Here is a 12,690-nt window from a genome sequence, read left to right on the forward strand (position 1 = left end):
AGCCCAAAAACAAAATAAATAGTAATATACACAAATGTAATTTTTGATGGGAAGTGTTTATGGGAGTCATTCTCTACTAGTCTGTATGATACCAATCAGAAGCAAGAGATTAGGATTTGGAGCTTTTGTTATTGTCCCTGAGTTTTATTTGCTATCACAGAACAATTTGTTTTCTGTGTGCTTGCTTGGAGCCAAGCAGGTTGGCATTTAACGAATACTATTTGTTGAATGGCAGTGAATGTTGTGTCAAGCACTGTGCTAAGCACTTTACACATAGTGTTTTATTTAGTTGTCACAGTAATTCTGTGGAATAGACGGTTTATCCCCATTTTACAGTTGAGCAAATTTTATCTGTGTAGATTAAATAACTGTCATACTGCCTCCACATGAGCGTTGGTTAAGCCATTGAAATCCTAAGAATTGGTAAGGTCCATATAAAAATACCTAGAATTTAATAAAGCATTAAAACTTGCAAAGCATCTACATGGGCTAAAGACTTCAATGAAGTCTTAGTGAGTTTTTCTGCATAGTCCAGTGATACAAACAGCATATGCACTAGTGTTTAGGAGAGGGATTTGAATTAAATGCATCATTCTTCCAACTTTCCCATATAACCTGCCTGCTGTATGAGTTTGCTTCTATCTTATGCTACATTTTTTTTTGTCTTTGTTGCAACCTGCTGCTATTTGGGGGCCTACAGCAACATACTATTCATGTAGTGGTAAGTTCTCTTTTATGGTACTTGCTAACCCTGAAGAAGTTAGCAATGATCACTGGTGTTCCAAGAAGACATTCATCATGTGTCTTAAACACTCCACATAGTTCTGGTCTAAGCCATACTTCAGATACTTTTAGATTACTAGTTTTAAAAAAATCACATTTTGTTCAGTTTTACCATATTAATGTAGTGTCAGTTTCCATGTTTGGTTCTTTTATTATTATTTGAAGAATAAGATGATGTGGGGCTACATTTTTCTTTGAAGGAAGCTTTCAAATCAGTTTGTTTTAGTTTTTGTTTGCTTGTTTTTTGCTTATTTCCCTGAGCTTCTCATGCTGTCCCACCCAAATTCTTTCTTTTGATAAGTAGGGTGTTTAAAGGTAGAATTTCTAAACAGAATTTCTAAACTCTGTTTAGGACAAGTATGGTCTTGGAACCAGGCTTCAGCGACCACGAGCTGGTGCAACCATCAGTACCCTTGCTGGACTTTCGTAAGTTTGGACATTAAGTGCCTTTGAAGGAAAAAAGCAGGTATCAAACTGAATATTGAGGGAATGTGATCTTTAAATAAATAAATACATAAATAAGAGTTTCCAATGGTGACAAAGATTCTCATACTTAGAAGAGACCTAAACAGAAAGAATATTCTACAGTAGAGGAATACTTCAATTTTTTTTTTTTTTTTATCCTCACCCTAGGACATTTTTGCATTTATCTTCAGATAGAGTGGGAGGGGAAAAGGGAGGAAGAGAAAGAGAGAAACATCGGTGTGAGAGAGACACATCGACTGGTTGCCACCCACATGACCCCAACCGGGGCCAGGGACAAACCGCAACCTAGGTACGTGCCTAGCGGAAACCGAACCTGGGACTTTCTGGTCCACAGGCCAGTGCCCTAACTGCTGAGCCAAACCGGCCAGGGTAGTACTTCAGTTTTTTATATCATAGACTTTGAGGATAATTGGGTGGACCCTTGAGAAATTACTACTTTTTCTCTTTTAGCCTTAAAGAAGGAGAGGACCAGAAAGAGATAAAGATTGAACCAGCTCAAGCTGTAGATGAAGTGGAACCTCTGCCTGAAGACTATTATACAAGACCAGTCAATTTAACAGAGGGTAATTTTATACTTGATTCTACTTTGTTTATATTTTACAACTAATTCAGCTTTTATTACTCTTATGCTTTGTGCTTTGAGATTTTTAATAGTGTAGTTATTAGTAATAAAATGAATTATGTAGAAAATAAAGTAGATGTAATAGAAGTAAATGTTTGAAAATGTCCAATTCTATATGATAATTTTTTGAAGAACACTATTCACAAAAGCAGTATTGTTTTATGTAATAATTTTGTATAAGTCTGATATTGAGCAAGTCACTAAACTAAGCCTGGTTTCTGCCTTTTGTGCTAGTAACCACCCTTCAGCAGCGCCTCTTACAGCCTGACTTCCAACCAATCTGTGCTTCTCAGCTCTATCCTCGTCACAAACATCTTCTGATCAAACGGTCCCTGCGTTGCCGGGTAAGGATTGCATTCTGTGGAGTTGCTGTTTGTACCAGGGAAAAGCAAAAATAAAGTAAACGTGATTGGGTCTGGCCAATATCAAATCTCTGGAATGTAGTAAATATAGAGAATGCACAGGTGTCCAGGCACTATTTTAAATGTTTACAACATAAACTCAATCCTCACAATTCTGTGAGGTAGGTACTATTATTACCCCTATTCACAGATGTGGAAACCGAAGTATCTGAAGTTTATAGTACTGACCCCTAAAAGAATAGTGAAAGAATATATAACTATTAGTTTAGTAGAGAGGAAACAAAGAGAACTAATAAAAAATAATCAATTTAAAATAAAGAAAGAAGAAAAATTAGCAAGATCCAGGCTCTGGACATCCATAGAAGAAACAACAGAGGTACTTCAATAAATAAATTATAAAAGAAAAAGAATAAAAGGAAACCTTTTAGATCAGACCTATCCAACAGAACTTCCTGTGATAATGAAAATATTCAGTATCACACAGTCCGACATGGTTGCCACTAGTCGCATATGGCTGCTGAGCACTTGAAATGTGATAGTACAACTGGGTGACTGAATCTTCCATCTTTTATTTTTTATTTTTATTGATTTTCTTTTTTTCTTTTTAGAGACGGGGGAAGGGAAAGGGAGGGAGGGACAGAAACATGGATGTGAGAGAGAAGCATCAATCGGCTTGCCTCCTGCATGCCCTCTAGTGGTGATGGAGCCTGCAACCTGGGCACATGCCCTGACCTGGAATCAAACCACACCTCTCAGTCCACGGGATGACGCTCAATCCACTGAGCCACACTGGCCAGCTGAATCTTTCATCTTAATTCATTTAAATAACCATATATGAATAGTGTCTACTGTTATCAAATAACACTGTGTGAGATTAGAAGAGACTTAAGAGGCATATCAAACACTGTGTGTCGACTTTAATTCCTGATTTAAACAAAACAGAAAAAAGAAGGGGGCCAGAAAAGAAGGGAGGAAGGGGAAGAATGAGGAAGGAAAAAAAATGTATGAAACCTTTGGGGAAATTTAAATACTGTATTTTTGTATGCTTTAAATACTGTATTTTTGTATGCTATTGAATTATTCGTTTTTTAGGAATAATATTGGTATTGTTATATATATTTTTAATATTCTTACTGGAGGATATGTTTATTGATTTTAGAGAGATAAACTCTCTAAAATAGATATGTTTATTGATAGAGAGAGAAACATTGCTGTGAGAGAGAAACAGATCAGTTGCCCCCTATACAGTACATGTCCCAGCTGGGGATAGGACCCACAACCTAGATATGTGCCCTGACCGGGAATTGAACCTGAAACCTTTTGGTGTATGGGACGATACTCCAACCAACTGAGACACCTGGCCAGGGTGTGTTAATTACTTTAAAAAATATCTTTATACCCTGGCCAGTTTGGCTCAGCAGTTGGAACGTTGGCCTTCAGACCGGAGAGTCTGGGTTCGGTTCCCACTAAGGGCATGTACCTCGGTTGCAGTTTGTCCCTGGCCCCGGTTGGGGTCGTGTGGGTCTCTCTCAATGTGTCTCTCTCACATTGATGTTTCTCTCTCTCTTTTCCTCCTTCTCTCCCTCTGCTCTATCTGAAAATAAATGCAAAAGTGTCCTCGAGTGAGGATAAAAAAAAAAAAATCTTTGTATTTTAGAGATACATAAGAAAATATTTATGAATGAGATGACGTAATGTCTGAATTTGTTTCAAAATAATCAAGCATGGGGAATGGATTAGAATGTAGATTAAATAAGATTGGCTATTATTGCTAACAAATTGCTAATTATTGAAGTTGGGTAATGGAAAATTTCTATAATTTAAATTATTTTTAAAAGAAAGGAAAAGTCTACTTTAAATATAAAGTCACATATGGATTAAAAGTAAATGAGTGGTGCCCTGGCCGGTTTGGCTCAGCAGTTAGAGTGTCGGCCTGCGGTCCTGAGAGACCCGGGTTCGGTTCCCACTAAGGGCGCGTACCTCCGTTGCAGTTTGTCCCCGGCCCTGGTCGGTTGTGCGGGTGGCAGCCACTCGATGTGTTCCTTTCACATCGATGTTTTTCTCTCTCTCTCTGTTCCTCTCTCTCCCTCCCACTCTACCTGAACAAAAAATGGAAAAATGTCCTCGGGTGAGGATTAAAAAAAAAAAAAAAAAAGTAAATGAATGGAGCCCTAGCCAGGTGCTTCAGTTGGTTGGAACGTTGTCCCACACACCAGAAGGCTGCAGGTTTGATTCCTGGTAAGAGCACATGCCTAGGTTTCAGGTTCAATCTCTGGTTAGAGTGCATACGGGAGGCAACCAATTGATTGATGTTTCTCTATCAGTGTCTCTCTCTCTCTCAAAAAAAAAGTTAAATAAAATTAAAAATAAAAATCAATAAAACATATCCTCAGGTGAGTATTAAAAATAAATAAGTGGAGAAAAATATACCATGCTAACACTAATGAAAAGAAAGCAAGGGTTCTTTCTTTTCATTAGTGTTAATTTCAGACAGATCAGATTTCAAAGTAAGGACAGACAATTATCAGGGAAAAAGAAGGGCATTACTAATGGAAAACAGTTCTCCAAGAGGATAAAACAATGCTTAATGTGTATGTGCCTAAAAATAGTGTCAAACTATATGAGGCAGAAACTGATAGAACTGCAAGGTAAATTTACTATCATAGTTGGAGACTCCCACACCCCTCTCTTACACATGGACAGATACAGCATACAAAAAATCAGTAAGGACATAGTTGAACTTGGTCATGTCATATCCATCAATTGCTAAATATAATTATTTAAAAGAACAGAAATCAGTCCTGGCCGGGTGACTTGGTTGGAGCATCACCCCATGTACTGAAAGGTTACAGGTTCTTCGTGTGGAAGGCAACCAATTGATGTTTCTTTCCCTCACTCCCTCTCTCAAAAAAAATCAATAAAAAAACAATCACTACCATATCCTCGGGTAAGGATTTAAAAAAAAAGAAAGAAATCGATTGCTCTCAAATTAAAATAGAATTAAACTAGAAATTAATAACAAGATTACTAGAAAATTTCCAAATATGTGTAGATTAATAAACAACACACTTCTGAATAACACATAGGTCAAAGAAGAAATCTTAAGAGATATTTTAAAATATTTTGAACTAAATGAGAATGAATGAAAACACAACTTATCAAAATTTGTGGGATGAAGTGAAAGCAGTGGTTAGAGGGATTTGTAGCACTGAAGGTATAAATTAGAAGAAAGATCTAAAATCACTACGCTTCCGCCCTGGCCTGTTTGGCGCAGCGGTAGGAGCATCGGCCCGCACACCAGAGAGACCCGGGTTCAGTTCCCGCTAAGAGCACGTACCTCGGTTGCAGTTTGTCCCCGGCCCTGGTTGGTTGTGCGGGTGGCAGCCACTTGATGTGTCCCTTTCACATCGATGTTTCTCTCTCTCTCTCTCTGTTCCTCTCTCTCCCTCCCACTCTACCTGAACAAAAAAATGGAAAAATGTCCTCGGGTGAGGATGATAAAAAAAAATTTAAAAAAAAAAGAAAACATGCATATGTTAGATTAAAAGACTATTAGAATAGAGAACGCAGAAAGACTCACACGTGAGGAAACTTGATTTTACTAAATATGGCATTGCAAATCATTGGGGGAAATAGGCCACATGATTATATGGAAAAAATAAACTGTACACAAAAGTGAATTTTAGGAATATTGGGTACTTTAAAGAGTAAATATGGAGAGCAAAACTTCTAAAAAGAAATATGAGAATATCTTAATGATTTTGGGGTAAGGGAATATTTCATAAGCAAGACAAACATAAATTATAAAGGGGAAGAAGTTTTATATTTGACACATTAAGAGTAAAACTTGTACTTCTACTTTAGACAAAACCCACAAAAAATGAAAAGATAGACCATAGACTGAGAAATGTAATTTGTAAGGTATATAATTAACTAAGGATTAGTATGCAGGGTATGTAAAGAACTTAAGCAAATCAGTAAGGAAATGATATCTCAGTATAAAAATAACCTTTAGATACTAACATACAAGTCATGGCAGAGGAAATCCAAAGACCCAGTAAATAGGAAAGATACGCAGACTTACACAATAATCAGGGAAATGTATGTTAAAACTACAGTGAAATACCATTTCATAAGTTATCAGGTTGGCAGAAGTTATCAGTTTGTTAATATCTATCAAAATAACAAATGTGTACCCATTGATCCACTTTTAAGAAATTACATATACATTTACACATGTGAAAAATAATGGATGTATAAGAGTACTTATTGCAGCATTATTTGTAGTAGCAAAATTATGGAAACACCCATCGGTTTGGGTCTGCTTAAAAAAGTCATAGAAATTGATATAGTAGGATACAGAAGCACTTCTCTGTGTGCTGGTATAGAATTCCAAGATAGATTAAGTGGAAAAAAATCAAAGACAGAAGAATGTTCCCTTTTGTGTTACTGTGGAAAAGAAAGTTGATGTATGCGTATACTTTTATGTGTATGGGCTGTCTGAGAAAACACGTGAGAACTGGTTAGCTCTGGGGAGAGGAACAAGGGGACAGGTAATGGGTATCTTTACATTGTACCTTTTTTGTACTGTTAAAACATTTTTTTAACCAGGTGCATGTAGTACCCATTCAAGAAATAAATAAATAGTTGTTACTGTATTTTAAAGCATGAGATCTGGAATCATACTACTTGAATTTAAATCTCAGCTTCAGTTCCTACTGGCTCTGTGAAGTTGCACAGATAATGTATTCTTCCTGTGCCCCATTTTCATCTGTGAAATGGAGATAGTAAGACACCTACCTCATAAATTGATGTGATGTTTAAATCTACTTAAACCAAGAATGTATACCTTTTAGGCTAGTAGAGAGGAAATCAAAAGGCCTAAAAAATAATGTGTAAAAGAAAACAAGAAAGAAGATAAATCAACATTGTTCAGCACCTATAGTAAGTACTCAATATATTAGTTTTATTTCAGTAGTTTTGAAACACTGAAAAGGTATAGTAATATTTGATAGTGTGGTTGCTTATGTCCAGAAGTTCAGAACATCTTTTGTATATTTTGGTTATCTGTAGCATACACTATTTCAAAACATGTGGTCTTACAAAATAAAACAAAACTCAGTAAATACTATCCTTCTTAACTTAGCTCCCATGATCAGCAGAGAGTGGTCTTGTTTTCCTCTGATAAATATTATACATTTTTTTCTTTTTAGAAATGTGAACATAATTTGAGCAAGCCAGAATTTAATCCAACATCTATCAAATTTAAAATTCAGCTGGTTGCTGTGTGAGTATTTTGGGATTGGTGTTTTTGGTTTTTGTTTTCATTGTCAAATGTGCTTACTCTTGGCTTAAACAAGAAAAGAAAAACTACATCAAAATAATCTTGCTGTTCTGTTCCTATTTATACCATGAAGTTCAAGGCAAATCTATAGACAGAATCCAGGGTGTGTTTATATTAGTGACAAAGTGATAGCGTGGTCTCAGGCAGTGTGGTAGGTTGATTATTGGGTGGAGAGTCACTCGTCATTCATGACAGATTATAAAGTACCAAAGTTTGGAAATGATCTTTTAAATATTAAAGTAAAAAAATAACAAGAACAGTATAGCAGATTGAAGAGTATCCCTGTAACAATGTTCATTTTATTTAACTGGGTGATTAAGTTAATGTTAACTCACTGGGACTTGTCAGTAGAAGGAAATTTTTGTGTATGAAAATTACTTGTCAAACAAGAAAAGTATTTTGGAAAATATTGTCTTCTCTTTAGGGTGAGAAAATATGTCCTAAGTAAAGCAGGAAGCTCAGAAGCTACTAAGGAAAATAGATAGCTTTCAACTTAGCAAAAAATATAAAATCAACAACAACAAAGTACCAGTATCTAAAGATTAATAAGGATGTATATTGCAACATTTTGATGACCAAAGCTAGAAGCAATTTCATTGTCAAGCTGATCAAACATTATCAAAGAAATAGTTGATTACATTGAGAAACACTAGTGCTGTAGAATATTATACGGCAATTAAAAAGACACTGGTGCTTTTGGCAGCTATGAAGCTGGGGGCAGATCCTGGCCAGGCAAAGGATGTAGGATCTCCTTCCAGCACTTTGACCCTTCCCTGAAGGCCCTCAATGAAATGGTTTGATCCTAAAAAAAATCACTGGCAGTCCAAAGGTTGAGAAGTGCTGGTCTGGTGAGTTAGGAGGAAGGAACTAAAAGGACTTCATATAGAGCCTGTTACTTACTCTTTATGTCTAAACTTATTTCCTTCATCTCTGAAATGGGAATGCCAGTCTGCCTCCCTCTCAGGGTTGTGAGAAGAAGGATATTTTTCCATTTATCTTCGGATAGAGTGGGAGGGAGGGAGAGAGAGAGAGAGATAGATAGAGAGAGAAACATCCATGTAAGAGAGACACTTCAACGGGTTGCCTCCCGCAGGACCCCGACCAGAGCCAGGGACTGAACCGCAACCAAGGACGTGCCCTTGACCAGAATTGAACCTGAGACTCTGGTCCTTGGGCCAACACTCTAACTGCTAAGCCAAACCAGCCATGGCTATTGTCCTTATTTTAAAACTGAGAAAACCAGCCCAGCTGGTGTGGCTCAGTGGTTGAGCATCGACCCGTGTACCAAGAGGTTGCTGGTTCGGTTCCTGGTCAGGTTGTAGGCCAAATCCCCAGTGGGAGGCATGTAGGAGGTGGCCAATCGATATTCTCTCATCAATGTTTCCCTCTCTCTCTCCCTCTCTCTAAAATCAATAAAGAAAAAAATTTTTTTTTAATTGAGAAAACCAAAGCACAAAGAGGTAAATATCTTGCCTGGGTTTTTACAAAGAAATATCTTAATATATAAATACTGAATTGGGATCTGAACTTGGACAGTTTTGAGTCTAAAACAATACATGTGAGTACAATTCTGTGGTCTTATTTAGAAAGACAGCATAACATAGTGTGGGTAAGAGCAAGAACCCTGGAGCCAGACTGCCTGGGTTTGAATTCTGGCCACTTACCAGCAAGTTACTTCTCTCCCCAAACCTAGTTGTTTCACCTTTATAATGGGGGTACTAATAATGCCTATTTAATGTAGTTGCAGTGAAGGGTACATGAGTTCATATTTGAAAAGTGCTTAAAACATTGCCTGGCACATAGTAAGTACTATATAAAAGTATGTGGTAGTGGTTTTACACTCCTACAATGTGTTATTAATTCATTCTTGGATCTTATAATAACCTTTTAGATTTGTAGAAATGAATTAATAAAATCTCAAAATATATATCTTCCATGATACCCACACATCTGTAGGCTCTAAACAAAGTATACATAGGATTTCAGAAAAAACTCATTACAAACATGGTTTAATGTCTTAAGTTCTTACTGTGGTGATAAGATTCTCTAAAACTTTTTATTTGACATGTTCTAATTAACGTGAAGAAATCTTTTCTTTGCTGCAGTAAAATAATAATAGCTTTATCAGACTCCAGATTCTCTTAATGCATTTTTTTATTCATGCACAGCAATTATATCCCAGAAGTGAGGATCATGTCGATTCCCAACCTTCGCTACATGAAGGTAGTACTTTGCTTTGCTTTGCTTTATTAACAGGAAAAGTAAGAATTCATTGATGGAAGATATGTGCACGTGTATGAGGGTGGCTGTGTATATTTGGCATGGACGCAATGAGCAAGGGATGAAGAGATTGAGATTTTAAACTTCTTCAAGCTGGGATTCTTGATAGTAGCATCTATGAGTGTATGCAGCAGGAGCAGTGTGCACATACAGAGCATGTACATCTATGAGTGTATGCAGCAGGAGCAGTGTGCACATACAGAGCATGTACATCTATGAGTGTATGCAGCAGGAGCAGTGTGCACATACAGAGCATGTACATCTATGAGTGTATGCAGCAGGAGCAGTGTGCACATACAGAGCATGTACATCTATGAGTGTATGCAGCAGGAGCAGTGTGCACATACAGAGCATGTACATCTATGAGTGTATGCAGCAGGAGCAGTGTGCACATACAGAGCATGTACATCTATGAGTGTATGCAGCAGGAGCAGTGTGCACATACAGAGCATGTACATCTATGAGTGTATGCAGCAGGAGCAGTGTGCACATACAGAGCATGTACATCTATGAGTGTATGCAGCAGGAGCAGTTTGCACATACAGAGAGATGGAGTTGTGGGTGGTGAAAAGAAAGATGGTGAACCCCACAGGCATCTTAGCTCTTCTCCATCATTTCGTGTGTGTGTAGCAGGTAACAGGAATCTAGATTTTTTTCTTTACCACAGCCCCTCTTTACTTTGAGGTCCTTGTCCATGCCCCTTCCTCCCCCGTGCACCCCCTAGGGAATTGTAGAATATTTTGCAGCAGCCTCTCTAGTTTTTTTCTTTTTTTTTTTTAATCCTCACCTGAGGACATTTTGCATTTATCTTCAGATAGAGCAGGAGGAGAGAGGGGGGAAGACAGAGAGAGAAACATCGATGTGAGAGGAACACATCGAGTGGCTGCCACCCACATGACCCCAACCAGGGCCAGGGACAAACTGCAACCGAGGTACATGCCCTTAGCGGGAACTGAACCCAGGACTCTGGTCTGCAGGCCGATGCTCTTACCGCTGAGCCAAACAGACCAGGGCTCTAATCTTTTTCTTTTATGGTACTCATGAAGACATAAAATCCCTGTTTATTAAAAAAAAATTTTTTTTCTAATCTCAAGAGAGTACAAAGCAAAGGCAAACTATGGTTCAAGAAATCTTAAAATCTTTTCACAGTCTTGATGTGCCATTTTTTCTGTTATTACATCTAACCAAGCCTGTGGCTCCCATATTTTATTTATGAGGCTTCCTTCCTTTTAGTCTTTGAGTGGAGGATTGGGTGGAGCAAGAGTTGTCAACTTTAAATAATCTCTTAGATTATACACATTCCTTAGAATTTCTGGATCTAGTAACTGGCCCTTTCTATGAGATTTGTCCCATTTCCCCTGTGAAATAGCAACTCTAGAGAATATGACCTACCCTATAAATAATAGACTAGGAATGAGTGAGCACTTCGGAGACTGTAGTGATGGAGAGGTCTGGGTAGGTATTATTGCTCAGGAGGAATTGGGGAAAGTGGATGATGATTTTATGAAATATTTGGTATAGCAACTAAGAAAGTGAACCTAGGTGGCAGTAGTGGAACATGTCTGAGAGATGCTTTTCCTATTTCACAGGAGAGCCAGGTCCTCCTGACTCTTACAAATCCAGTGGAGAACCTCACCCATGTGACACTGCTGGAGTGCGATGAGGGGGATCCTGATAATATCAACAGCACTGCTAAGGTAGGAGCATTTTGCCTCATCCTCACTGATCCTGACTTTTCCTGGAGTGATCTCATTGACATAGCTTAAAGGACTCCATACTGTCTCATTTCCACATCCAAGCAGTCATCAGTTGTTTTGATTCTGCATCCTAAGATTTTATTTTATCTGCAAACACTGCCACTGCCTATTCGAAGGACTCATCATTTCTCACCTGGACCGTGACAGTAACTTCCCAACTGACCTCTCTGTTTTTAGTCCACCCCCGCTTCCATTCTAGCCCATCTTCTGTCTTGCCACCAGGGTGATCTTTCTAAAATATAACTTTGATCATGACATGCTGATTATTTGATGTTACTCTGAGTTTGAGATGAAATTCAAATTCCTTGACATGGCAGAACTCCTTAATGTCCTCACCTCTTTCTGTTCTTTCAGATGATCTTCCTGCAGATCCCCAAATCTAGCCTTCTCCAAATCATACATATTAATGGTTGTGATCCATGCAGATCCAATGGGTTATGAACTTCCATGCTGGAGAATTACATATGCTGTTCATTTTATCTAAAATGCCTCCCTCCTGTCCCCGGTCCCATGGCATACATGCCCACACCTCTCCTTCAATCTAATGCATACTCCTTCTTCAAGACTCATAGGAAATCACATGTTGAAAAGGTGGTATGCCTCCTCTAAATGCCCTTTGCTTACATAGAGAATACATAGCACTGACTATTAAAATAGGTGATTTTGACTCTCAGTGTTAGTTGAATGAATGAAATGTGGCCTTTCTCCATTTTGCTATTTGGTGATTCATCTAATACTTGAAATTTTAGCATCAGGAACTTTTGTCTGTAGACGATCTATTACTGACTCATAATTCAGAGCGATAGTCATTAACTAAATTGGTAGCAAGGATACCTGTCATTAATTAGCTATTATTCAAATAATACTTATTAGTAGAGAATTTCTTTATCCTATCCCCCCCTTTTTTTTTCTTTGTGCTTTATACATGAGGGCTTCCCTCCTTTTAGTCCTTTAATGGAGGACTTAATTGTTTTACTTATTAGCATGACTTCCAAGGAGAGATGACACATCTTTTCTTGCTTCTTTTTTTTTTTAAATAACACTAAGCTGTTCCAG

General features: G+C 37.8%; 1 protein-coding gene across 3 annotated transcripts in view; it reads left to right on the plus strand.

The window, feature by feature from the left end:
- Positions 1-12,690, plus strand: part of DCTN4 (dynactin subunit 4) — a 38,266-nt gene that overhangs the window by 18,582 nt on the left and 6,994 nt on the right. For 2 of the 3 annotated variants that reach the window (XM_036240181.1, XM_036240184.1), the window contains exons 6-12: positions 701-721; positions 1,136-1,209; positions 1,720-1,832; positions 2,126-2,235; positions 7,467-7,540; positions 9,766-9,820; positions 11,467-11,574. In XM_036240181.1, coding sequence (XP_036096074.1) covers positions 701-721; positions 1,136-1,209; positions 1,720-1,832; positions 2,126-2,235; positions 7,467-7,540; positions 9,766-9,820; positions 11,467-11,574 — 555 coding nt within the window. The remainder of the gene's footprint in view (positions 1-700; positions 722-1,135; positions 1,210-1,719; positions 1,833-2,125; positions 2,236-7,466; positions 7,541-9,765; positions 9,821-11,466; positions 11,575-12,690) is intronic. The other variant, XM_036240182.1, reaches the window with a different exon arrangement.

The sequence above is a fragment of the Molossus molossus genome, unplaced genomic scaffold (assembly GCF_014108415.1).
Source record: "Molossus molossus isolate mMolMol1 unplaced genomic scaffold, mMolMol1.p scaffold_m16_p_4, whole genome shotgun sequence".
NCBI lineage: Eukaryota > Metazoa > Chordata > Mammalia > Chiroptera > Molossidae > Molossus > Molossus molossus.